Below are 27785 nucleotides of genomic sequence, written 5' to 3'. Positions count from 1 at the left end.
CATATTATACTTCTAAGTAATTCTGCAAACTTCAGAATTTGTTTCAATTTCCTGCATTGGAATTCTACAGCTTTGAAACCCCATCTTTATAATGTTGTGGTTTTTTGGTTTTTGTTTTTTTTTTTTTATTGGACAGCTTGGCTAAAGAGGCATAAAAAATTGGCCTGGAAAACCTCTCATTGATTAAAATGAAAAGCAAACATAGCATTTTCAGTTATGAACATCAAGTTTTGATAAAAGGTTGAAAAGATTTATGTAAAAAGAAGCTGCAGTTTTTTTAGTTGACATGAACACCTTCCGGAGCAACTTTGAGCACAGCTAATAGCCTTCCATGTTAGTGTACACTTCATAGATGCATGTCTTTGTTTTTGTTTTTCTTTTTTTTCCTTCTTTTTCTTACAGGTAAGAGGTGTTAACTTTGAAGCAGTTTTAAGGGTGGAAGAAGATGAAGCCAACTCCAAAAGAAATGCTTCAAAAAGAGAAGTAGAGGATGACTTAGGTCTTAGTATGCTCATTGATTCCCAGAACAATCAGTATATCCTTACCAAGCCCAGGGATTCAACCATTCCTCGTGCTGATCATCACTTCATAAAGGTGATAACTGTAGAGATGCTTTTTTTTTTTTTTTTTATAAGACTTACTCCCATCACTTTGTATGCTGGTAGTGTTTTATTGGGTTGAATACAATTTCCCATTTTTTTTTTTTCCCTACAAAGCTACCCTAGCATTCAGTATTTCCCCCTTCTCCTTGCAATCTGGCCAGTGTGTTCCTAATTCTAGCACAGTATTCTTAAGACTGATGATGATACCACATGGATTCTCACTGTTCATATTTAGCTTAACTTGTTGCTCCTTTGGGGGCAGCACAGTGTTAAAGCAAGCTACTAATTTACCTGATAAGCTACTTGCATATTGTCAGAGAATTTATATATTCATGTACTGCAGTAAAGGAATGGAAGCTGCATCAGAATGTTATTGTATTTGTTCTCCATGACAAATAAGTGGATTGAGATTTTCTTAAAAAAACAAAATTGGTCTGTTCCACTATTTTGTTTTGATGCAAACTGTCAGTCTCCTCTCTAGCAGCCCTGTATACCTCCTATAATGTATTTCAAATATTTTATAAGTTGATCAGAATACCCCTTATTACTAAAGGGTGAGTACTTTGAATGCTTCATCTGCAAAATGAAGTGCTTATGCCTACAGTTGTGTTCAGGTAACTTCAGGTTACTGAAGTTTTGCTTTGTTTTCTCAGGCAGTATTCTACATGTAATTTTACAGCGCCACGTACCTTTTGAAGGGTAGTAGTCTTTAATTTCACCACTAGTTTGTGTATCCTTTACACTAACATACTTGTAAATTTTACATACCAGGATATTGTGACAATAGGAATGTTGTCTTTGCCATGTGGCTGGCTATGCACAATGATAGGATTGCCAACTATGTTTGGGTATATCATCTGTGGCGTACTGTTAGGACCATCAGGATTAAATAGCATTAAGGTAAGCCTGCATGTTGTTTCTTGACTGATTGCATTTACTGAAATCTTTAGCAGTAATTTTAAAAAATGGTATGTCCAACTTCAAGTGCACATGTTTTGAGTAGTGGTCTGCTGTGCATTAACAAATGTTTGGCCACCTGGCACAACAGAATAGATGCTAAATGTGTGTATTACATTAATATTCACAGAATTGCTTAGAAATTCCTGTCTTCACAACCTTTGTTACATGGGCTCCTACTGAAAATAACTGTTGGGCAAGTAAAATGAGTAGAATTTTTTATTTTTTTTCCCCCTCAATCTCACATCAGGAAAAAAAAAGATTAAAGTAATACACTTTCAAAATTCCATGTTCTAAAATTGAAAATAAATAGTAACTTTTATGTAGTGTACATGTCTTTTGGAATGAGAAGGTTGACCCCTCAGGTTAAGAAACAGGATTGTATTGTTGACATTAGAAAGATTCAGCAATGGATTTTCAGAGACTGTGAGGAAGTAGAAACTACACTGCTGAGGGAACTTGTGTTGTTATATTAGTAGCAAGTGAATTACCTATGAAAAAATATTTGTTTTGTAAGTATACTTACAATTTGCTTTACAATTAGGTTGCTATGCACTGATATTTATTTTATATTTTTAAAAGTCTATTGTGCAGGTGGAGACATTAGGAGAATTTGGTGTATTCTTCACTCTCTTTCTAGTTGGTCTGGAATTTTCTCCTGAAAGATTAAGAAAGGTATTTCTTTGTTGTACTTCTTTATTACAAGATTTAACTGCTAATGTTTAAGTCACCAGTTCTATTTCAGATTTGTACATGCTTTCTACCATATACTATTCTGTTATCGTATAGTTTTGAAAAGACAAATATGGCATCTTTTCAGTTTCTGGAAAGAATAGAATGCATTATTTATTTGGTGTCTCCAACAAACTTTGCTGTTCCTTTTCATTTTAGTAAAATAGGTTGATTGCTAGAAAGATCTCAGACAATTTATGGCAATCCATCTCTGCTTTATTTTAACGTGCAGAAACATGCAGTTGCTGTTATGAAGTGTCTGGTGATTTTTACCAGTCCTGTAATTAAAAAAAAATCTGTTTAAGTACTACATACTGAATTGATGATATGTGCTGTGCTGGCTAGTAAGCTGATTCTGCAAGTACGTTAGCACAGTCATGAGTATTACTTGCAGTGGCCACTGGGATTCAGCAAAAAGGTACAGGTTGTTTTTGATCTTAATTAAAAAAAACAAACTCATGAAACAAGCTAGAATGTTAATATTGGAAAATACTATTACAGAAGATGTGAAGACTGTATGTATTTAAAGAGTTGTGTTTTGTGATCTGTTCCCAAATTGATGGTTGTGAGGTCATGAGACTATAAAAGCTTTCTTTGAAATGTGTTGAAGTCTGAGTATTCAGATTACTCTCCTATTTTTAGTCCATCTGAAGTCAAAAATGAAAGTCAATAATTCTGAGGTTCTTAAATAGGTACTATGCAAATTGTTACTAGATTGCAAGCAACTTCAAAATTGTGTATGGACTAATATGAATTGGGCTGCTAGTATTTATGATGGTTTACACCACTCCCTATGTTGTTGGTTTTTTTTCCTTAGAATCACAGTAAATAACAGGTCTTCTGTTTGATTTTAATGTAATTTAGCCCATAGTGGATCTTTGACCCTTAATTTATTGGTTTACAAGCCCTGGGAAGTATACTTAATGAGCCTTCATGAGGTAACAATCCTCTTGACATAGAATATTATCTCCTAGGTATAATATCTTTAGAGCTTTGGGATGTGTGTGATGAGAGCTGGTTATGTCTGTAGCCCAGCACTGCAGCCTCTGACAGTGCAACTTTAACTGCTTATTTGCACTGAAAATCTCTGTAACTTGTCAAACTTTATAATAAGAACTTGTTTTCTTCCTGAGGTGTGGAAAATATCTTTGCAAGGACCCTGCTACATGACGGTTCTGATGATTGCCTTTGGTTTGTTGTGGGGACACTTGCTCCAAATCAGACCAACACAGAGTGTCTTCATTTCCACTTGTTTGTCTTTATCAAGCACGCCATTGGTGTCAAGATTTCTTGCAGGTACTGTTCGAGGAGATAAAGAAGGTAAGTGTGATTTAAATATGGACTGCCATAGTGTCTATAATAAAATTTGATGAAAGTGGACTTTGTGATATTATAAGAGAAACTAGTTTAAAAATGAAACAAAACCAAAACATTGTCTGGTTTGCGAGGGATAACTCCTTTAACACTAGTCAGTGTTATACGTGTTCTTGTTACGAGGTGCACCTTTATTTATGTAGCCAGTCCTCTTTGGATAAGGAACAGTGTTAAAATCAGCGCAGAATTGGCTTTACTGGGGCTTTGGATGCCTGGTGTTTTTTAAGAGGCTACCAGATAAGACCATTACTACCAGACTGTCAGTGGGGCAGAAAGGCTAACTGAAGTAATTCACATCCTTTTCCTGCAGCCTAAGACCAGCTCTGCTAGTCTTTCAAAGACAGCAGCTCTTCAAATAAGTACTTTCAAGTGCCATATTGCTGGCTTCTCAAAAGGCTTCTAAATGTTTCCTTTCAGTTTTGCCAGCCTGTTTTCTTGCCTTTAAACCTCTCTCATCCATAGGTGCTGTAAGGTGTTTTTGTTTTCCTTCTCCCCAGAATTCTTCTATTCCAGTGCTGAAAATTCAAAGTGTTTATTTTCCATATGCTGGCTCTTGTTAAATTAGATATGTCTGTTATTCAGCAGACCGTAAGCTTCTGCAAAGAAGTTCCAGTAAATGCATAACTAGAGCTTAACTGCAAAACAAAGTCAAGCTTCGTATGATACTTTGACCTCACCTCGTTGGGAGCTATACACAGCCTTCATTTGATTAAGCCTTCATTTGCTGTAGATTTCTGCAAGCATTAATAGATTCTGATAAACGTTTCCATGACTGCTTTATTTGGTGTACAGGGGATATTGACTACAGTAGTGTACTGCTTGGCATGTTGGTGATGCAGGATGTGCAGCTTGGCTTATTTATAGCTGTTATGCCTACACTTATTCAAGCAGGAGTGAGCACACATTCCAGGTAAAAAAAAAATAAATAAATGTATCTTCCTTTCCCCCTGGCCATTACAGTTTAGTGTATAGGTTGCAAATAGAAATATGACAACATTACCTTTAATGTCAGTCCACTAAAAAATAGGACTTTGTTCTCTGCTTTCTCTTCACTGTTTGTACTTGCCATATTGTATGAGGATATTCTTTCTGCTCTAGCTACCTTAGTCCAGTCTAACTTGTAACCTGAAATTTGTAGTGAAAAGTTTGTTACTTTGTTGCTAATTTCTTAGTTTATTACTGATTTATTCAGACTTTAAAGGCATCTTTGATAAAGGCTGTGAGATAGGATTATTGATTATTGTTTACTATGAAGAGCAGTCAGCAGAAGTCTTTTTGAATTAACATGGAAGTAAACTCTGTGCTGTAAAAGAGATTGATGCACTTAGCAGATCTAGTATTTGCTAATGTGTTGAAATATCTTACTGTAGGTACCCAATTTCAGACATTTGTGGAATGAGATCTTTTCAGTCGAGGAAAACTGGTTTAGAGGCAAGAGAGCAGTTAAAAGAAATGTTCTGTTTGTTCTTCTCTTCCAGCATTTTCAAGGAAATACTGAGAATACTGATACTGATCGGCCAAATTCTCTTTTCTCTGGCTGCTGTTTTTCTTATATGTCTTGTTATAAAGACTTATCTCATAGGACCGTATTATCGCAAGTTGCACGCAGAAAGCAAAGGGAATAAGGAAATCCTCATTCTAGGAATATCTGCATTCATCTTCCTAATGTTAACGGTAATCTTTTAAATTAATAAAACATTTTGATACGTGGGGTAGAGTTTACTATATCAGTGTCATAAAAGCCATCTCACTTGCTGTTATTGCATATCCACGTAACTCTGCTGTTTGATTATTTGGCTTTAGAATGTTTTAAAACAAAAAAGCACAGATGATTCATTTGTCACAGCACAGGTAAGTATTAACTGATACAACTTGAATGTCAGTAGGTTGAACTTCTGGTAATTTCTCTTATAGATACTATAAGGAACATGATTACAATTTTAATTTTGGGGTATTTTGTGTATTTGAAAATAATTTAGGATGGGTTTTGTGATACTGATAATGGCACATGGTGATACTTAATAGTTCATTTACAGTGGCAAATTCTTGACATAGGTTTTATGATAAAATAGCTTTTTTTTTTTTTTCTGTGGGAAATAGTTGGAGATGAAATTGAGAAAGAATTGAAATGCCCAAAGGTTCAGATATTTTGCCAAAACTACAATGTACAGGATCCTTATGCATGAAGTGAATTGTACTAGAAGACAGAATAGAACTTCAGAAGTCATAACTCTCCAGGATATAGATCACATTAATTGATTTTGAGATCTCTTATGGGTTTGGTTTATTTGGCTCGGAATCTTTCATCCACTGGCTTCTATCTCACGTTTCAGCCCTCCAAAAATTCTTCTATAGGAGAACAGACTGTGACAGCCAACAATATTACCGTGGGTTTGAAATTCCTTTATCCTGCTTGTGCAGATTTTTATGTTCTCCTTGAGAATTTCTGAGAAAAACTATCAAAAATGTTCTAGTGTTTGGGAGCCTTTTTTGTTAGTTGTGTTTGCTCAGTTATTATAGGGCCAATAGAGAAAGAAGTTAGTGAGAACATACCTTCATAATTTGTTGACTTTTGTTATGTGGGTTAAAAGCAGCATCCCTCTAAACAGCTATTCGTATTCAAACACAAGTGCTGTTTAATGAAAAACCAAAACTATTTCCTCCTTTTTTAATTTCTATCAGGCAGACATAACATTTGTAGAACAGCTTTAATCAAAACAAAACCCTGTGTAAGTTGCATTAAATACTGTGGTACCTGGAAGCACTTGATCTTGCTGTGATGAAAAAATGGTCTGCATAGATTGATTTGATTGAATTGGGTGTATTGTGCTCAAACTGACATCAAATGCAGAGGGAATTGGTGTATGTGAGTTGATGTAAGCTGTGTATACAAACCTGAGGGGGAATAGGTTTGAGCATATTGGATGCGTATCACAAAAATGGAATGCTTCTTCAGCATGAGAAGTGTTTGAAAAGAAACAAATATTTTGTGTGCTTTCAAGCAAAAGCAGCTTTCCCTTAAAACTTGATAAATAATGTATTAAAAGGATCAGTACAAAAGATGCTGAATGTAACCTTGGTAAACCAGTTCAGATGCTTTATGTTCTCTGGTACAGATGCACTTAGTACAGTTTGCAGTACAAGCTGTGGTTTAAGAACAAAGACTTAAAGGAAAAAAAAAAATGGAAAGAAGAAGAAAACCTCCACCAACAGTGTGGTTGTCCTATTGAAAAATTCATCAAGAACATCTTCTGGAAAACAAATCTAAATTGTTGTAGATGCCCTATTATTTCAGGAAAAAAAAGCACAGGGAGCAATCTAATTTGAAAATGTTGCATGAATTTGGAAAGGATCAACTTAAGTTTTTGAGTGCCAGGTAGGAAAACGATTGAACTGACATAGTGCTTGCAAAGATCTTTCTCCTTCGAAAAACAAATCTAAATATCAACAGAATTTGTTTAATTATTTGCACACATGGAATTTTGCTTATTTATGTAGTTATAAAAAGCTTTTGAAGGGCAGAGTAAGAGAATGTATATTTTGGCAGCTTTAACCACAGAAAACTCTGTGGTTCCATTTAGGAAAAGATGAGATATGTTTTAAAACAAAATGTTTTAGCTCTCTTTCTACCATATGAGATATTCTGCAGGCCCCATCCTTCCCAATGCATGGCTGAGGAGGTAGGAATTATATGGTGTTTGTACTTCATGCATGCAAATACTTATGTACTTCCACATTGAAGGCCATGTCCGCGGTTCAGATAAGTTTATCTCATGTTGGGATTCATGTGTAATGCACATTAATTTCATTTATTTTTCTTATTTCCCATGCTTCAAAATCTCCAGTGAGAAATTAAACAAGAATAGTGGTTTCTCTATCATTAAGGGTAACTTCTGTGCGACTGTATGGGAAAACAAGAAGGAGGATAGGGCAAAGAAGGTTATTACACTGAAATTGCTTACTAACACTGCAGTGCAAGTATTATCCTGTTAATTGAGGATCTTCCTGTATGGAAATGTCTTCTGAACGTTCCTTTGTCTAGAGTATTTCTGATCTGCTTGTTTCACTTGGATAACATTGCAACTCATAAAATTTGAAACTGGACCTTCAATATGTCTCTTTTCTGTAAACCAACTTAGAATAGGAAATGCAACACATCTCAAATATGAGCTGTTTTACCAAATTGTGGAGATTACTTTACTTACATATTTGAGGTTTCCCCCTTTTTTTCCTCAATTAGTTGGGCACATTGGAGGCCTCAGAGAATGTCAGGTACCAATCCTATACAAGTCTAGCTGAATTTTGCTACACAGTTACACATCAGTAACAAAAGTTCAGTAGATAACTATTAAACTTTCAGCTTCTTTTCCAGGTTTGATTTATGCTGGTACTGCATACTATTTTGGAAGTGAAGCCTGCTTCTGGTTTTAAAGCCATAGAGGATAGATGGCCAAAATGGTGTTTTTATGTCAAGACATGAACTGTACTACAGTGACCTGAAGAACCATGTGTTGATTAGTTGTGGGTTGAAAGCGGCTTTTGGTTTGACTGCATTGTGGTAGATCTGTGGTGATAACAGCAAGGGAGGGGAATTGTCAGCTGTCTTTACATCTCAAAAAGCTGGAAATATAGCTGTGTTATTGCAGTACTTTATATAAGAAATCATGCATACTTTCTCCTGCATTCTATTAGGAATGTAATTCCTTGTTTGCTGGAGTACTTCCCAATGGCTCATAACCTGCTTTTGAACTCTTTCTCGTCAAGTAAGGGGAGAAGATTAAGAAAGATCTGTAATCTTATATTCAAATTAATTATTTCATAAAATCATCTGAGATAGAGTTTTAAAAGGCTCACAAAAATATTATTTCAGTTCTCATTAAGGCTTTGCTTCTTTAAAGTGCAAACTTAGTATTCATCTCTTCATCTTGGACACATTTAAGTTATGAATGCCCCAAATATTAATACATACATTTCCCTGAGGGGTTTCTGTAGTTTTACTAACTTACTCTATTCATCAGGCTTCTATGATGATTAAGGAGTAAGATACAAAATATTAGTAGGCAGAACAACTGGTGAACAAATGGCTGAAATTCAACTGGAACATGGCATAGAGTAACGTTTATTTCTTTCTTTATTGCTGTGGTAGAACATTTGAACATAAAAATCCTGTATTCCCGTGAGAGCAAAGCAATCCTCTCTGAGTTAGGAGTAAAATGAGACCTTTGAAAACAAATGAAAGCTGAATTATACAGAGGTAGAAAGATGCAAATTAACAAAAGTTTTCATTTAACTTTGAGTGGAAAGGCTTCCTGTAATGTAGGAGTTGGGAAGAGGATAGAACACATCTTGGGGAATAGTAATCATTAGAGCCCTGTTCAATAAAGCAAAATATTAAAAATGGTGCAGACAGAGAGGGATTACTAAATGCAAAATATTTCTCAAGTTTTGCTTATATAAGAAATTTTGTCTAAACTGCCATTGTGCCAGTAAAGCACTCTTCATTGTATGTCTGTGTGCATTATTTAAAATAAACCCTGACCCTACAGATTGAGTTGAGGAAACGTATGTACTTACTGATAATGTTACTGGACAACCAGTAACTAGGGTGGGAATAGAAAAAGCAGTCTTGGTATAAATCTAGCTGTAGATCTGAAGAACAGACTGAAGGAAGTCAGGTGTGGTTAGGAAAATATCCTAAAATATTTTGCTTTTGTTGTTCTTGTTTGTTTATTTTTTTCTTGCCTTCTCATCCATGTTTTTCCATGTGTATTTCTTACATAGATAAAGTAGGCCTGAGGTTGTGTACTAACTAGAAGGAATCGCATAACTGTATTTTTACTTACTAGATCCTTGAATTCATACTTGGCTTGATTTAGAGTAAAGAAGAAATAGTTTTTGGATTTTCTGCTGTGGGAGCAAACCCAGATAGACATAGTTTGCTCTGGTTGTGCCTGATGCTTGCCAAACAAGCATTTGGTATCACAGAATCATAGAATGGCCTGGGTTGAAAAGAACCACAATGATCACCTAGTTTCAACCCCCTGCTATGTGCAGGGTCACCAACCACCAGACCAGGCTGCCCAGAGCCACATCCAGCCTGGCCTTGAATGCCTCCAGGGATGGGGCATCCACAACCTCCTTGGGCAACCTGTTCCAGTGTGTCACCACCCTCTGTGTGAAAAACTTCCTCCTAATATCTAACCTAAACCTCCCCTGTCTCAGTTTAAAACCATTTCCCCTTATCCTATCACTGTCCACCCTCGTAAACAGCCATTCCCCCTCCTGTTGATATGCTCCCTTCAAGCATTGGAAGGCCACAATGAGGTCTCCCCGGAGCCTTCTCTTCTCCAAGCTGCTTCACAATTAAAATGTGTCTTGCTTGAATAGTGATTCTTGTAACAGCATAGCATTGTGCAATTCCAGTACAAGAGGTGGTAAATCCCTTCTTAAATGATAATCTATCCACATGCAAATGAATACTTAAAATATTAGCTAAAAAGGTTTCAACCAGAATGTATGTGTGTTTATAGCCGAGAAGTAGAAATAATTCCAAGTTTACTTGAAGAAGCTATACTAGATCTATCATATTCACGAAGTTATGACTTTCAAAAATGTTTCATATCTATCTATATATTTGTTATTTTAATTAATTTAATGCATTTCTTTCTTCCCCTTACAATTTCAAGTTGTTGTGAAAAGCGCTGTGCATCTCTGAGACTGTACTGAAAAATTCCTTTTGTTTTAAGATACAAATGTATCAGAAGTGGCATATTTCACATAGTAGCTGGAATGGGTTATTTTATTGCTTTTGAACAGTCAGCAACCATTTGCACTGACAGAAGCAATCTGTTTTCTTAAATACCTTGCAATAAGTTAAAGACTAGTAGCACAAGTGGCGTTATGTGATGAGCATTCAGACATTGACACTGAAATACACAGAAGACTGGATTTTATTTTCAGTGGCATTTTATGCATTGCTTGTTTATCATTGTCTTTTGTTCTCCTCCGTTAATTTCGAGTCATTTGAGTGTTAGCTTTGTGCCTCTGTGTAACACTGTTTGACATATGATCAATGTTGCCCATAAATGTACCATGGTGTATCGTTGCTTAAGCTAAATTATTATGGAAATAAGTCTTCAGTTTAAATATTCTATTAATATTAATAGGATTGTCCTTTCTAAGTGAGGTGACTGTCCTCAGCAGCATGGCTTTAAAGTAATTTATTCCTATGAAAAGTGCTGCTTGCTTTTTTAGTGTTACAGGCATTGCCTTAAGCAGTTTCTTTGGTTTTTGGTTCAGTCTCTTTGCATGTTTAATCTCTCCCTTGAAGTGCCATATTCAAATAATAAAAAGAAAAGAAAAAACAACAATAAAGAGCAGTCTAAGTTCTTTCAAATAGGTGCTCCATTCCAGCAACTAACTTCACATGCTTAAATTCTTTGCTATCCAGTAAAACACACAAGCACATTCAGGTCCAATTTACAGTAGTAAAATGTCTATTACGCCTGCTATATTGAGACTGTTCTCCCAAATTATAAGCTTTTACTTTTTTCCCCTTTGTTTGACAGTTAGAAATGATGCAGTTCTTATGGCTTATTTGTACAGCCTCAGTGTATTGTGCAGTGCTGACTCTGAAGCTGTTAGTCTCTCTGTAGTCTTTGAAATCAGATGCCATCCACAAGAGTGACGTAAAAACATTGTGATGCAGATTAAAAAAATTATTTTGTTTTTGTGAGGAAGGAGGTAACACCATGGAGGGAAACTGGTTTTGTGAGACTTTTGGATAAATTCAGTGCTGCAGAAAACAGAAATAAATCAGCAAATTATATTTGTGGTTGAATTTGCATAGGTATTTACTACATCCAGTGCAATATATAGTTTTGTAATTTTGCAGTGAAATGGTATGTATGGTCACTCTGGACATGAGAACAGTAACAGATCCTCCTGTTGTTCCCTGACAGATCACAGAGCTGTTGGATGTTTCAATGGAGCTGGGATGCTTCTTAGCTGGAGCTCTGATCTCTTCTCAGGGTCACATGGTTACTGAGGAGATTATGGCCTGTATTGAACCAATACGTGACTTTCTTGCCATCATTTTCTTCGCATCCATAGGTAATTTCTAACAAAGCTTACTAAAAATAGTGCTGCCCTACAAATGCAGGGGAAGAAAAAGAGAACTGCTGTCTACAAACTGGGGGGAGGGGTGGATTTTATTTCTGTGCACACTGAAACGTTAAACGATGACATAATTGGTTTGATTTTGCTTATATTTTAAATGCACTATTAATTTTCATAAGGGATTCCCATGTTGTACTGTCAGTTTTTGTTTTAATGTAACTTTTTCACTGTTAATTCTGAATTTGTCTGAACTATTTGAAAACCTTACTAAAATTTTAAGGGAAAAATAAGTTAATTTTTTTTTTATGGCATTTTAGGTTTTGGGGTGGGTTTTTTGATTGTTTTTTTTTTGTTTTGTTTTTGTTTTTTTGAAACTATTCTTCTGTCTTGATATTGGATATACTTGTAATTTATACCAAAATTTTATTACCATTTTGAGTCAGCGAGAGTAGGTTTCAGGTCCTTATGCCTTGCTTTTCTCTATGGGCAGAATATGGCAATGGAAGCAGATCCCTTTTTCAGCATCTTGTTTCTTTAGTTAGGAAAATGTAATCTGCATTCTCAGCACAGGAAAATTGGGCAAGACTACCTGCTGACTGAAATGCAACAGTGATGCCTAAGAACACAGAAGTAATTCATCATGCTTGTTATCCAGAGCATGTTAATTCTGAGAACATTCTGCTATCTTCATTTTAAACTGTTAGATTCTCTGTGTGTTAGTATACCTTGTTTGACAGAAACTGAAACACGTTTCTAAAGTGCTTCAGTATACTGAATGAGGAGACATGCTGAGTGAAAGCACTTGCTTCTCCCTCTGGACTCTATAGGAGATGTGTATCCTATCTGGGGAGCTTTGAAATGTCTAGAATAAGGGGTGTCACAAATCCAATCTCCTTCAACCTAGACTCACTCAGAAATTCTTGTATTTTTTCTTCTGTTTGGTCTTACTGTCTTTTTATTTCCATGTCTATTCAAATGATAGTGAAGCCCAATATTCATCAGAATTTGCATGCCTTACCTCATACGTGTACCTGTTGTATGCCTGCGGTACCATAACAGAAACCAAAAGTGTTTCTTGGCAGTTTTCAAGATAAAAATAAAAGGAAGAAGTTATGCTCACCAGTTCCAATCCGTTTTGCCCAGCCCATGATAATAACTTGTGCTGATCAGTCAGATAAGAATGTCTATTTGAAGAACCCATTCACCACTTCATAAAAAAAGTTATGGCAAATCTTTTGGGCCTACACAATAGACAAGGTTAGATCAGTAATTGCTAAATGTTCACAGATAAGTCATTTATGTATTTTGGTAAAGAAAGTGATGAGGCTAAAGGTGTTATCAGAGTTAAAAGCATGGCATGTAATCATAAGCCAGAAGTCAATTTTGCAAGAGATTGAACAGAAATGCTGTCCTTTGTAAATTACAAGTACCAGTAAGACTGATGCATGGGACAAGAAAATAGCAACACTAATTTGAGAGAAGGCTGAAATTATTTTTGAAATTATGGTACAGAATTCAAAAAGTACCTTTGACTGCTGTTAAGGGAGTTGTAAGAAGGGAGAGCAAATTGCCTGACGAGCTCGTGTGGTTTTACAGAAAATGGGTGCTAACCCCACCTCACAAGCAAGTTAGCTAAAAATCAGAAAGATGAGCTATTTATGTGCATCTGACAAAATGTGCTGCTTGCTTGTGCAAAAACAAAAACCTTCCCCATAAAACAAGCATCTCCCTCCAAACTTTTTGTCTCCTCCCATTATTATTTTCAGTTGATTTCAAAGTGTGTGGCTAACAGTATGTGGAAGCTCTGTCAGTGGCAAGGAAGTTGTTTTTAAAAAGGAGTAGTGTTGCAAAGAAAGCTGAGCGGTATTAAGTGGCATTTTTAAGAACCCTAGGGAAATACTCTATTTTGTCATCTACAAACTTACTGAGAGTGCACTCAATCCACTCATCAAGATCATTAATAAAGATGTTGAATAGAAGCAGCCCCAGTGCAGAGGCCTAGGGGACACCACTTGTGACCGGCCGCCAACTGGATTTAACTCCATTGACCCCAACTCTTTGGGCCCAGCCATGCAGCAGTTTCACCCAGCAGAGTGTCTGCCCATCCAAACTGTGGGCAGCCAGCTTCTCCATGAGGATGTTGTGGGGGACAGTGTCAAAGGCTTTTAAAAGGCTTTTAAAGTCTTGATAGATACAGCATCCAAATGCATCACTGAAGTTATTTTTCTGATTGATTGTCCTATCTTGAGGATGTGTCAGAATTAATCCTACTGGCTAAGGTTCAACCACCAGAGTTCTGTTTTTTGTTATCACGCCTGCTGTCAAGAATCTCTAAGATTCCTCTTGTTGATGCTGGATTTTCCAGGACATGCACATGACTACATTTGGATCTCCATGTGCTGTGATGCAGCAGGCAGGTAGAATCCATTTAAAGTTTTTTTTTTTTTTTTTTTTTTTTTCCCTAAGAAAAAAAGATACTTGAAAAAAGGTATAAAATCTTCCTTGCAGTCATCCTTAAATGAAAATATACTAATTTATATGAGTGAACTGTGCTGTTTGGCTTGACTTCTGGTGCAAGGCCACCATCTACCCAGCACTGCTTAGAGCTGAAGGCCCATGTACTGTGTTCAGCTATGAAAACCTACCTAATTGGTACACTAGCTATGAGTGACATAGCAGATGATGGTGCTAAAGTTTTTGAGTTCTTGATTGAAGTGCTGATTCCATCTCAGAAAACAAGTCCTTATTGAATCCGGAGCCTAGTCACAAAGTCTAAAGTCTGCTGAAATAAGTGCATCTTCTGTCTATGAAGCTAATCTCTGATGGCCTTCATATTGTCAGGAAGGCTTGATGTGCCTGTAGAACAGCCTGATTTTACTTATGGCTTTATCCTAAGTTTTTGCATGGGACAAAGATCTGTAGTAACTATGAAATCCACTATGGTGGGCTTTATTTTTCCCAAAATGTGCGTGCATGCAGGGCTGTATGCTTGTTTTCTCAGAATTGTGTACGTAACAGGCTTAGGCTTGCTTTAGCTTAGAGACATTATCACCTGTAGGTGCTTACCTCCACAGGATTAGTGAGGAAATCTGTGGTAGTTTGTACTTCAGCTCTTTTGAATAAGGTAATAATCTCCATGTTGCGAGGCAGTCCAAATGAACTTCAGGCTGCCTGTCTGCTTCAGAACTGAGAAAGTTGATCCACCAGTAGTGATGAGAGCCCTAGGCTATCCTGACAGCCTGCTTTGAAATCATCAGTTCCAGATATGCTGGTTGGTCCTCTTGTCAAACAAGACATTGTTACAGGCTGTGTTTCTCTAGCCACTTTTCATGTATATCATCTCTGAGACCAGCCTAAAGGTGAACAAGCAACATGCATGTGATAGACACCAGAGAGACAGAAGCTGCTTGCCCCTCCATGTGTATGTCTAGATTTCTTTTTTGATACAGTGTTCATCTCTTTTGTTTTGCCATCTCTTTCCTTGTTCTGACAATCCTTTGTATTTGTGCATTTAAGAAATTAAGAAATAGAGTAGAGTGTGTACGTGCTGACTGAGTAGTACTTGTATAAAAATCTCTGGTGGAATATGCATATAGACAAAATATTTTGAACTTGCTATAAGTACATTCTCTTCTCAATTAGGAAGAGAAGATGACAAATCTTACTTCTATGTTTCTTTTGGCTCTGCGATCTATAAAGCAGTGGAAATTAGTGAAAATGTATCTTTCATTCCAGTAAGAAGTTACTGCATTGATTTACAGATCTCTTAGCCTTCAGCAGAAACAATTCGGTTGAAGAATCAGCAACTATTAGGAATTTATCAAGGACACCACCACTATTTTAGTTTCCTTTTTAAGAGCTTTAGTGAAAAAGCTTCCATAGATGTTTACCTGTACAAGTTCCTCATATCATAGGTGATGGACTTAGTCTGCTTTAAGATTCTTCTGCAGTGATTTCAGTGACTCTACGACTTCTCCAACAAGTAGTTGCTTTCCTAGGATGTTTAATACTACTCAGGTGTAGTTCGGAGCTTTTGTGCTCTTCACAGTTCTTACTATCTTGCTTCTTGCTTTTCTGATTCTAGAGTAAGATTTCACCTTTTACTGATTCTACAGATAAGCTTAATGAAAATGCATGGGTGCTTATTGGGAATAAAATTTGGGTGTCTGAGACATAAGGTTCTGCCACCTTTCTCTATATTCCTTTTCCTAAAAACAGCAACAACAAAATGCCTACCATAGCAATGTGGCTTTATGCAGTTCCATTGTGCATGAGGGTCATGGGATGAAAGCAATTTTGTTGTAGTTGTAATGTATATAAAACCTGAAAATGTCATTATTTCCCCAGTAATAGTTCACTATGGCTTCATACAAAGATACTGAATGGCCAGCAAAGTGAATATTACAAACACTGCAGAACAGTGGCATTATTTTCCTGCAGTATTCTTATAGCTTTCACAAAAGAGGTGTGTTTCATTCAGGTTCTGGATTGTTTACTGGTGCAGAAGAGAGAAAGCATTATCAATGAAAGTGCTTGTGCATCAGTCGTACACAATTTAACTTGATTTTGAATGTTGTTTGGGATAAACCCTTCCAAAGATTTGGCAAGGAGTGTTTTAGTGATGAAGTAGGTAGTGTTGTTAGGTATGCTAGGGGTTTTGTTTATTTTTGAGAATATAGTCTTGCAATTAAATCTTTTAACTCTAAAAATGATAATAGTGACATATCCGCATAAAACTTTGAAATATTTCTCTCCAGGGATTCCTAGAATGACAAATTGGGTATTATTATATTCAGTGAGATCAGAACTTCCTCATCATAGTTATATTCTGAAAGTTAAAAATTTATCAAAGCAGTAGTTACAAAAATCTGGAAAAAAGTCAAATGCTATTTGCAAATGCCATTGCAAATGCTTCTTGTGAAACATTAGTAGAGTTCAGCAACAAACTGCGTATGCTTTAAATAAGATAGAAATGAAACATACCACAGTGTAGCAGATACCTTTAAAGGGGAAATAAAAAACAAAAACCCATTTAGTATTGGTAAATGAAATGCAACTCCATAGTATATCTACTTGCAAATAGTGTAGAATAAAAATATAGTTTTGGCATTTGGAGACACTACATACTTTTCTGTTTACTTGTCTGTTCCAATAAACGTAAGACTTTGCTATTTAAGACTTGGCTTAGATGTGAGTCTGAATGCTTGGCAAAAGTTGTTGGTTTTAAAAGAAGTACTGGGATAATAGCACTTCTTTTTTTTCTTCCTCCTAGGACTTCATGTTTTTCCCACATTCGTAATATATGAACTCACAGTGTTACTATTCCTTACACTGTCTGTGGTCATAATGAAGGTATTTCTTTCTTTTTTAAATCTTTAAATAGTCTGAATAGCGCTGCATGTCACTATGAAAATGGCACAGAAACTGCACATCCAGTATAGCGATGAATATTACATCTTGACTGCAGTTGGAGGAATCTAACTGATAGAATACAGTTTGAAATCACATTCTTAGTGTGTGTGTGTGTCTGTGTGTCTGTGTATATATATATTTTTTTAAAGAAAAGATCTTTCTTAATGTAAAAGCCTGTTACACATGGAGAAATGCCTATTTGTCTAACTTAGGATCCATGGCAAAGTTATCAAATTATCAAATGTTTTATTATAGTAAATAAGATGGTACTTTTTACTCTGCTGTCTACCTTTTGCCTCTTTTGACATTAATACAGATAACATATTTAAAAGTCCACTCGTCCAGTATTGTACTTGATGCAGTGTATCTTCTATTGGTTGTACTATTTTATCTGTTATACTTCCTTTATTTAAAAAAAAATCAAGAAAACAATAACAACACAGCAACAACTCAAAAAAAAAACAAAAAATGTTCTCAAAGTTTGTCTTGGCAGTGCTTGTCCTTTCTCTGATTCTTCCGAAGACCAGCCAGTATATCAAATGGATTGTCTCAGCAGGACTGGCACAAGTCAGTGAATTCTCTTTTGTTCTGGGAAGCAGAGCACGCAGAGCAGGGATCATATCTCGGGAGGTAAGCTATTTTATAGTTATTAACTTTGCATTTTGCATCTCAATATCTTACTGGGATTTTATTTTACAGTACACTTGAAATACACACCTGTTTGGTGGCATTTCTAAATCGTTAGCAAATAATCAGCCCATACAAATGGAAACATGCATGTTCTTGACAAGATTCTTAGTTTGATTTTTCACTCATTAGACTTCTTGGACTTAAAATATTAAAGTTGCAAGTTTTACATTTAAAATGACATTGTTACAAACGCTTTTCCCTAATTATTTCTCCTTACAGTTTCCTTATTAACTGAGCAGTGAATTGTAGCTACTACCCAAGTCAGTAAGGCTTAGAAGCCTGTGCTTTTGAAATCTTGATACAGCTATAGGAAGAGGTAACTGAGAGCATAGGAATTGAGGAAGGAAACATCAATAAATTAGAGAGGAGGTATGGTGAAGTGGAAGTTGACTTAATATTTAAACAAACAAAGGAACAAACAAACTTGTAGTCACTACCTGTGAAGCTTGTTAATTTTAAATCTTCTGCAGAAGAAATAAGTTTTTAAAGCAGTTCTCAAAAAAATTTTTTATGAAGGAAAACTTTAACTTACTTTTATATTCAAGTTATGAAAACACTGTTGTCTGCAGATGAAATCTGCTTTGCAAACTTCAGTAAACTATAACAACCGAGATGTAACAACTGGCCCTGCTTTCTAAAGCTATGTGTGTTCTCCACTGTGTCTCTGCTCACAAAAATACTCTGCTGCCTGGCTCTCTGAGCTTTCCATTGTGTGAGCAGTAGGCTGTATAATGCTGGAACCAATTCCAAATTAAGCAAGTGTGAAAAATTTACACAGTGCTGTTCACTTGTGTATGTAAAGGTGATTCATTTTCATGTTTACTCCTGCATATAATTAGGAGTTATAAATAGTGTATGTTTGTATAGAGTTTCAAGAGATCCATACGTGATTACAGCATCAGTCTAGGGGGGGCCCACCCAGTTTGTTTAGAGGGAGGCCTTTAGGCTTTCATTTTTCCTGTGGCAGTTTTCATGCCATTGTCTACTCCATAAGTTTATGTAGCTCTGAAATTGCCTCAAGTCACTCTTCTGTTTTCTTCCCATTGCCATTTTGTAAGACTCTTTCAGAATATGTAACCAAGACCTCATTTCAGAAGATGTGTGGTATTACTTAGAGGAATTTTTGTTGTTGTTGGCTTTTTTTTTTTTTTTTTTAGTGTTTAAAATAGTAATGCATTTTGCAGTTACATATGCAAACCTGAATTGGTTTTGTTTTCTCATAAAGTGGTGTTTAGCCTTTCACTTGTTGGCTCTGCTTTCAAAATTCACCTCTTAACTGCAGATCTAAATAATTATTTTAATATAAGTTCATTATGCAGTTTTTGTAACTGAATGTTCAAACCAGGTAAACAGATAATATGATTTGTGCTTGCACTTGTTTGTTTTTGTAACAGTCTGCATAGGTGGATGAGGAGACAGGTGAAGTTTCCTGAAAATACTGTTGAGAAATGTCCGATCTCATCAAACTTGTAATAGTTTCTTAGTTTGCCTTGTAACTGTGGAGAGCTTTTATTTCCATTTCCAGGTCTATCTCCTTATTCTGAGTGTGACTACTCTAAGCCTTTTACTTGCCCCTGCCCTGTGGAGAGCTGCAATTATGAAATGTGTTCCAAGGCCTGAAAGACGCTCAAGTACTTGATAAGACTTGCACATGAACAAGAACACATCTTCTTGCAAAGATATCTTCATTGCTCATTGTATTTCTATGCACTTGGAAAACAAGAGGTTTTCAGTAGTCCTCTTAACATGCACTTGGTAATAAGCCTTACACTGACCTTAAAACAAAATTCAACACTAAAGAATGATTTGATTTTAATTGCACGTCTCTTACAAAACTGGCTTTCTCTGACAGATTAGGATCTGCCAGACTATTTTTTTTATCTGATCAATTATGCAGAGTCTGAATTATTTTTTTAACTGTAGCATCATGCAAATTTTGTTGTTTTTCTTTTTTCTGCCTGAATGTGCCTTTTAATTCTCATCCTCCTTTTGTTACTGTTAGTTCCCCACCGGATTTTGTTGTTTTTTCTTAAAAAAAAGAAAAGTGTACTATGGTGCCTATGGTATCTCCTTCCATTAAATGACTTGAGTCATTTTTGCATTTAGGAATGAGTTCATTAGACCAGTGTAAATTCAATCACAAAACAGATCTGTAATGGTGAGTAAAAGTCTTAGTCCTTTATACAAAGAAAAAGATTAACTGTTAGTATCAAACTGTTTTAAGCAGTCAAATACATATTCCAAATGATGCAGCCAACATTGTGTGATACGTTGTTCCAAATTACAGCATATAATGTGTTTTCTTTCAGTGGTAACTTCTGTTTGTGTTAGTTGTTGCATTTATTTACATACTTGATTATAAGTTGATGGTGAAGAAGGGCATAACTTAAGTTATATCTGAAGACTGACAGTTATCATGCATTCCTGTTTCTAGCTACTGTTACAGTAATTGTTTACAGTTTTGTTTGTTTGTTTTAAATCCAAAATAAAGTTAGTAGATATAGGTAGTCTAATTTCAAGCAGATGTTTAAAAAAAAAAATCACTCCAGAGGTTGGATGTTATTTATAATATTCTGCTTTTGTAATTATTTTGAGTAAATTAATTTGCACAAAACTAGAAAGGGCAGCTTGAATATGTATTTGGAACTCCACAACTTTATACTTTGCATTCACACTGAATAAATTGTTAGTCTTTTAAAATATCATGATATTTAAAGAAACATTGAATGTGATCTTAGATGTAAGTGCTTTGTTCTTTACAACATTATAGATAACAGGATGCGCCTTGTAAAAGCCTATTCCTGAAGAATCATAGAGAAGATTTAATTCATAGACTGTAGTCTACTCTGACAATTTAAAAATCATCTTGAGGCTTATCTGTTTAAAACAATGCTATTAAAATATATTAACATTTTAGGTCAGCATTATACTGTCATTTGAAACAACTTTGATACCCACCAAACAGCTAGAAAAATGTATGTTATGTAGGTTTAAATTGCAAATTAAAACGGAAGTCATCCTCCCACTAGCAAAACTGACAAAGCTTTGGATGGACTTGTGTGTTTTGTACTTCTTTCCTGTACCATAGTAGCCTCAGCTTCCTCCTGAGTTTTCTCTGACACCTGCTGAGTTTGTCAAAAGAAGAAGACTCATAGAATGGTTTTGGTTACAACGGACTGTAAAGGCCAGCTACTTCCATTCCCCCTGCTATGGGCAGGGCTGTCCCCCACCAGCTGAGGCTGCCCAGGGCTCCATCCAACCTGGCCTAGAGCATGCCCAGGGCTGGGGACCACAGCTTCTCTGGGCGGCTGTGCCAGTGCCTCACCAATGAGAGAAAAAAAATTCCCGTAACATCTCCTCTCTTTTAGTTTAAAGACATTCTCTCTTGTCCTGTCAGCATCTGCCTGTATAACAGGTCGGTTTCCCTCCTGTTTTTAAGCTCACTTCAAGTATTGGAAGGTTGTAATTGAATCTTCCTGGAGTGGTTTTCTCCAGGTTGAACAAGCCCACCTCCCTGAGCATTTCTTCACAGGAGAGGTGCACCAGTCCTCAGATCGTCTTTGTGGCATTCCTCTGGACCTGCTCTTGTAGCTCTATGACTTTCTCATGCTGGAGGCCCCAGACCTAGACACAGTACTTCAGGAGGGACTCCAGGAGGGCCAAGTAGAGAAGAGACAATCACCTCCCACTCCCTGCTGGCCAGTGTTCATTTGATGCAACCCAGGGTACTTTTCAAGCCTGTCCAGGTCTTTGGATGGCATCCCTTCCTTCTGTTTTATCAGTTGCACTGCTCAGCTTGGTGTCATTCAGAAACTTGCTGAGCATGCACTCAATCTCACTCTACATAGTTGATCAAAAAAAAGGTTGAAAAGCACCAGTTCCACAATGGACCCTTGCAGACAGTACTCATCACTGGCCTCCAACTGGACACAGAGCCATTTACAACAACCTTCTGGCTACAATTATCCAACCAATTCTTTATCTACCAAATAGTCCACCATTCAAATCCATACCTCTCTAGAGATAAGGATGTGATGTGAGACTGCGTCCAAGGCCTTGCACAAGACTAGGTAGACAACATCAGCTGCCCGTCCTTTGTCCACTGATGATGTCCCTTCTCCATAGAAGGCCACCAGTCTGATCAGGTACAATCTGCTCTTAGTGAAGCCATACTGACTCTCAAATTGCCTCCTCATTTCCTTAACATCTCTTCAGGAAGGTCTGCTCCATGATCTTCCCAGGCACAGAGATGAGGTTCACCAGCCTGTAGTTCCCTGGTTTTTCCTTTCTCCCTTCCATAAATATGGGAGTGATGTTTTCCTTTTTCCAGTCATGGGAACTTTGCCTTACAGCCATGACTCCTCAAATATGATGGAGTGGCTTAGTGACTGCATCAACCTGTTCTTTCAGGACTCTGGGATGCATGCTATCCAGGCCCTGTAGACTTGCACACATTCAGTCTCATGAGGTGGTCTGAGACTTGGTCTTCTAAAAGAGATTCTTCAAAAGTTTTACAGTGTGGTTTAACAGTCTACCAAGTTAAACTTTTAAACTTTATTTCTTAATCGTCCTAGGAAAAGAAATCTTACTCTGTCCACTGTTCTAGTCTATAGTTTCTTTTTGAAATACAAACCTCTCAATGCCTTGGTTTTGAAAGATGCTTATCTCTTGCAAAGTATACTCTATGGAAAAGAAAGAAGGGAGGAAGGAAGGAAGGCCATGATAGACCATAAAAGAGGCCTCTATCTGGGTTCCAGTATTTCTTTTAGCTGGTGGGTCCTTGAAATTATTATACAAAATATTACTTCTGTGGTAAGTAAGCCTTTTGTATAAATAAACTGCTGTGGTTAGTTGTATTTCTCTGGAAAATTCCTGTTAGGAGAGCAGGAATATAGACAGTTTACATCTCTTAAGAGAAAAAATATTTATTTTTTTCATGACTACCTTTTAAAAGATTTGAGTAAAAAGTCCTTTTGGTACCATTGTCCAAACAGCAGGTATCTAGGTGACCTAAGGGCAATCTCATCCTTTTTATTTCTTTCCTAAATAAGTTCTGATTTGGTCATGATTGAGGAAAGAGAAGTAGTAATATCAGTAATCTGTGTCTCTTTGCTGATGCAGCCTGGGATTATCAGATTGGATACTACATGCAAATCCAAATTACCAATTGGACACATAAGTTTGTTTACAATTACATGGTTGAGACTCTCCCATAGAAAGCTGGAGGTATATTTAGATATTGTCAGTATTTCCTACAATGCAAGTAATGGCTCCATCCACACTTCCATGCCACCACTGGGTGGTCTTATGATAAAATCTTAGGATGGAAACAATAGGTCTTATTCTTGAATGATCTGTTAGGGGAGAAAATATTTCACAGTTGGCTCACTTAAAAATTAATAACCACAGTTCTTCAGAAATAATTTATAAGCTGGTGGTGTGGCCTTTGGTTATACTTTGTGATTCATTTCCCTGTTCCCAGGGCCAGATTGGTATATCTTGACCCACAACCACACTTACGTACAGCTCATCCCGTATGAAGTCTGTTCTTCAGTTTCTCATTTGGAAGTTATCTATGGGAGCTGCAAGGTAACTACTTGCAACTGTGACTAATATGGCCCTAGCATAGAAAGCTCAAGGAATGCTGCTGTGGGTACCTAGACAGAACTTTCTGAGAGCTTTAAGAGTTCCTATTCCCATCTTCAAAGATGAGGAGAAAGCAGCCTCACAGTACCTCTTATCTGGTTTTACAGTTGGACATCCTTTGCTTTGTGGGCAGAGGGGCACGTGGGAGTGCCTCGCATGAGAGAACGGTGCTATAGGATGGTGCTTGATGGAGGATGTGAGAAACCTTGTGTGGTCTTGCTGCCTGCTGGAATGAAGCCAAAACAGTTAACCACAAAAGCACTCCTGGGTTTTGTCTAGGGAAGGAATGTATTTCTGCTCTGTAAGTAATCCTGGCAGTGCTCCAGCACATGGGCAACGTGGAGTGTGGAGGAAACTGGACCTCTAAGTGACAAGGCTAAGCTGTGCTAGCAGTGTTAGTAGCTTGGCTGGAAATGGCAATAGCTTATTAACAGCAGCAAGTACCAGTCAAGCTACCACAAACTGATCTGACAGTGAAGGGAGGCAGTGATGCCAGTAAAAGAAGAAGGAAAAGCAGCAAGATGTTCTAAGGGCTGGGAATTGTGTGGCCCACCCTGCCCTGAAGGAAACAGGCAGAAGATTAAGATACGGGTCTACCAGTTTCATGGAGCAGGAAGATTGTTTCTTTGGATCTCCCACAGACTCCATTGAGTAATTACTACTGCCAGTGGGAAGAGGCTTCTTGACAGTAGGGACAGTGAGCCACCAAGAGAGACTAAGGAATCGCAATTTCTGCAGATAAAGGACAAACTGGACAATCACATGCCCAGAGTGCCTAGGGACAGCTGATCCAGCCTTGGGGGATAAAACCTAGATCAGAGAATGGCAAAACTCTTAAGGTTACAGAGCCACGCTGTATTTTTATTTCCTAAAATAGAGCAGAAATTTGAGAATTGGGAGATAGTACCTCCCAAGGAGGCCAAATGCTGACAAGCTTATCAGCTGGTACGAGGTCTGTATTTAAGGAGCTCTAACAAGTCCTTCTCTTAAGACAGCTTGGCTTCAATTTCCAAGAATCAAAATGTGTCCCTGTGCATGTTCTCTGGCACGTTGCAGGTTTCTGATTGCAAGTTATTAAAACATGTTTTCCTCATCTCTGCATCTGCTGTGGAGTCACAGCAAACCGATGATCTGTTCTCCTTCTGAAGCATGCCGAAGATGGAGAAGGAGGCCACAGACATACAGTAACGCACAGCAGTCTTCCACTGGTACAGACAAGTCCTACATCTCCAAAACGCCTGATGGAGCAGAGAAGATGAAGAGAGAGCAGAGAGCTGAAGATTTTCCTGCTGGTGTAACAGCAAAATTACATGACAAATGTAAATGGAAGAACTAGAGTAATTAAAAAGGTGGTCTTCAATCGCTTTCCTTACTGACTGTGGTCTAGAAAATATCGATTCTTGTTTGCAGTGAAGCTATGTGGTTTGCAAAAACAGTGGTACAAGGTTCATATTCTGTCCTTTGTTACTGCTCCTTAGTTCTAAAAAGCTAGTATAGTTTTCTTAATTCCTATAAATCACAACTGCTAATGAATTATTTTCTCACCTTTATGAGAAGATTCTGTCCATCTTCCTCTGTACCTGAGAAGCTACAAGTTTTCAGCCTAAGAATTTTCACAGAATCACAGCATGGTTTGGGTTGGAAGGGACCTCACAGCCCACCCAACCCCTGCCATGGGCAGGGCTGCCCCCTACCAGCTCAGGCTGCCCAGGGCCCCGTCCAACCTGGCTTTGAGCCCCTCCAGGGATGGGGCACCACAGCTGGTCTGTGCGGTATAACTTAAAGTATGAGAGGAACCGCCTGGTCGCTCAGTGTAGTTGTTAAATTCCAATTTTCTAAAAGCAATTATTTGCTTTTCTTGTAGTTCCTTCTTTGGCCTTTGACAGACACGCCCCATTGTCTGTTGAGGATGCAATCCTGGAAACTGCAGGTCATTAGGATACTAGAGCAAATTTTTCTAAGAAAAGTTAATGTAAATGGGGTGCTGGGGTTGTAGACAAGGACTTGAGTTTTACAAACAGTTTAAATACGCATGGTATCTATCTATATAGCATCTGCCTTAAGGTGCTCAGTGTTTATTTAGCGTGGGTTGGTCTCTTCTCACTGGTGACAGGACGAGGGGAAATGGCTTCAAGTTGCGCCAGGGTAAGTTTAGGTTGGATATCAGAGAAAACTTCTTTACAGAAAGGGTTGTTAAGCACTGGAATAGGCTCCCCAGGGAGGTGGTTGAGTCACCATCCCTGGATGTGTTTAAAAACTGGATGTGGTGCTCAGTTTAGCGGAGGGTTGTTGGAGTTAGGGTAGTATGGTTAGGTTGTCGTTGGACTCCATGATCTTTAAGGTCTTTTCCAACCTGAACGATTCTATGAAGGTTCTCGGTCTCTTCCTGCAAAGTTACACACACATTGTACATGCGCTGTTATCTTCTTTCTCAGCTCTCCACCAGGAAGGAAGAATGGGGAGATGGGGCCATGGCGGCTGTCAGCACAGGGCGCTGCATGGCCACAGCACTGAGTGGGGCAGACACGGAGTGAGGGGTTACTCTGAAGGAAACGCCTTGACGAGCGCTGTTATCAATCGCCGAGGTTGGAAAAGACCCCTCAGATCATCCAGTCCAACATCAGCCCATCCCCACCGTGCCCGCTGACCACGTCCCTCAGCGCCACATCCACACGGTTCCCGAACACCTCCAGGGACGGTGACTCCGTTGGTGACGTCTTCCCCAGGCGCGACTGGCGCTCAAGACAGTGGAAGCGCCGGCACGTCGCTGCGGCACCCAACCGCGCGTCCCCGCCGCCCCCAGCGCCCCTCATCTTCCCGCGGGGCGCCTCCCCGCAGCGGGTCGACCGCTGGAGGCGGCGCCGCGGACGCGGGGCAGCGCGGCGCGTTCCCGCCCCCTGGCGGCGCCATCGCGACCACGTGCCCGGCCGAAGAGCAATCTCGCGCCGGTGCTTCCCGCGCGCCCGCCGCCAGCGCCGCAGGGCGGGGAGTCGGAAAGCGCGAAAATCCCGCGCATGCTCCCTCCGCCCACGGAGGGGCGGACGGTTGGCTTAGCCGCTCCGCGTGTGCCCGTGCAAGGCACGCTACACCCCGTGACGTCAGCGCGCAGCGTCACGCCGGTGGGACGCACAAAAGTGTAAGTTTCAATTTTTTACCCCCCGCCTCACAACCGCCCCCCCATCCCCGCTCCCTCCGTTGCCGACGGGGGAAGAATAAAAATAAAAATAAAAATAAGAGAAAGGAAGCGGGGCGGCGGGGTCGCGGGGAGGGGCCGCCGCGCTCGCCTCCTCCTCCTCCCCCCCCCCCCCCACCTTCGCTCTTTGCAGCCGCCCCCCGGGCAGGTGTGCGAGGGCCGCGGGGCCGCGCGGTGACAGCCCGCACGCGGCTCCCCCCCCGCCCCGCCGCGCCGGCACGGAGCGTGCTCAGCCGTCCCCCCCCTCACCGAGCGGCCGTTGGGCGCCCGCTCCCTCCCTCCTTCCCTCCCTCCCTCCGCCCCTGCCCCCTCCCGCCGGGCTCGCGGGCCCGCGCGCGCCGCCGCACATGTGCAGTCGGGCGCCTCCGCAGCGGCAGCGCGGCGCCGGGCGGGGGGTGCTGCGCGCCGGGACCCGGGCTGGTGGGGGACAGCGGCGGCGGCGGCGGCGGGGGATGGAGCCGGAGCTCTCCGCCTTGGGCCGCTCAGGTGCGGGTGGCTGCAGCCCGACGATACGGGGAGAAGGATGGGAGTCGCCGCGATCGGCGTGGCCCCTCGCCGCCGAGCGGAGGCCCCGGCGGAGGGGCGCGGGGCGGGCGGCGGCTGCAGTCTCTGTCTGCTGGCGGGAGACGGGGTGGGGGCGACCCCGAGGCCTACGCGTGTCCGCCGTCGGGATGGGGGGCGGCTGGAGGAGGCCCGACCGTGCTGTGCACCCCCCTGTGCGGCTGGACGGGAGCGGGGCCGACGGCTGTGCGGGGAGGGGGGGGCGGCGGGGCGTCGCTCCCACGTGCTGGCTGCGAGCGGGGGCGTCGCTTCGACGGAGCGGGGTTGGGGGTGGGGGGAACTTTGTGCTCTCCCGGAGGGTTGTGTTGTGAAGCAGAACGCTGTGGGGAGCAGTCGGGAATTGGGGCGGTGCGAAGTTTGCCTCCCTCTCATTGTGGTGAGCTGACTGATGTTGGCTGTGTTTGCTTTCTAGAAAATAGCATCGTCGTCCCAGCGTCCCGCAGGCAGCAGGATTGTAAGAGGATTGCCTGCTAGGCTGGGGTAACATGGCAAAAGATGTA

At 39.6% G+C, this 27785-nt stretch overlaps 2 protein-coding genes across 4 annotated transcripts in view; both read left to right on the top strand.

Annotated features, from left to right (window-relative positions):
• The window catches only part of SLC9D1 (solute carrier family 9 member D1), a 33580-nt gene extending 8512 nt beyond the window's left edge, over positions 1-25068 (top strand). The window contains exons 4-13 of the mRNA XM_090128440.1: positions 403-594; positions 1374-1502; positions 2142-2234; positions 3425-3611; positions 4458-4575; positions 5144-5339; positions 11627-11777; positions 17056-17135; positions 17676-17825; positions 19411-25068. Of these exons, the coding sequence (XP_089984566.1) occupies positions 403-594; positions 1374-1502; positions 2142-2234; positions 3425-3611; positions 4458-4575; positions 5144-5339; positions 11627-11777; positions 17056-17135; positions 17676-17825; positions 19411-19524 (1410 nt within the window). The 3' untranslated portion in view covers positions 19525-25068. The remainder of the gene's footprint in view (positions 1-402; positions 595-1373; positions 1503-2141; positions 2235-3424; positions 3612-4457; positions 4576-5143; positions 5340-11626; positions 11778-17055; positions 17136-17675; positions 17826-19410) is intronic.
• A 1459-nt stretch (positions 25069-26527) lies between these two features.
• Positions 26528-27785, top strand: part of TFDP1 (transcription factor Dp-1) — a 39128-nt gene continuing 37870 nt past the window's right edge. The window contains exons 1-2 of one of the 3 annotated variants that reach the window (XM_031613759.2): positions 26528-26667; positions 27698-27782. In XM_031613759.2, coding sequence (XP_031469619.1) covers positions 27771-27782 — 12 coding nt within the window. In that variant the 5' untranslated portion in view covers positions 26528-26667; positions 27698-27770. Of the gene's footprint in view, positions 26668-27091; positions 27211-27697; positions 27783-27785 lie in introns of those variants that run through there. The other 2 variants (XM_031613761.2, XM_031613760.2) reach the window with 2 other exon arrangements.

This window comes from Phasianus colchicus, chromosome 1 (assembly GCF_987193195.1).
Source record: "Phasianus colchicus chromosome 1, bPhaCol1.hap1.1, whole genome shotgun sequence".
In the NCBI taxonomy this organism is placed as follows: domain Eukaryota; kingdom Metazoa; phylum Chordata; class Aves; order Galliformes; family Phasianidae; genus Phasianus; species Phasianus colchicus.
This window is presented reverse-complemented; position numbering and strand designations above follow the sequence as displayed.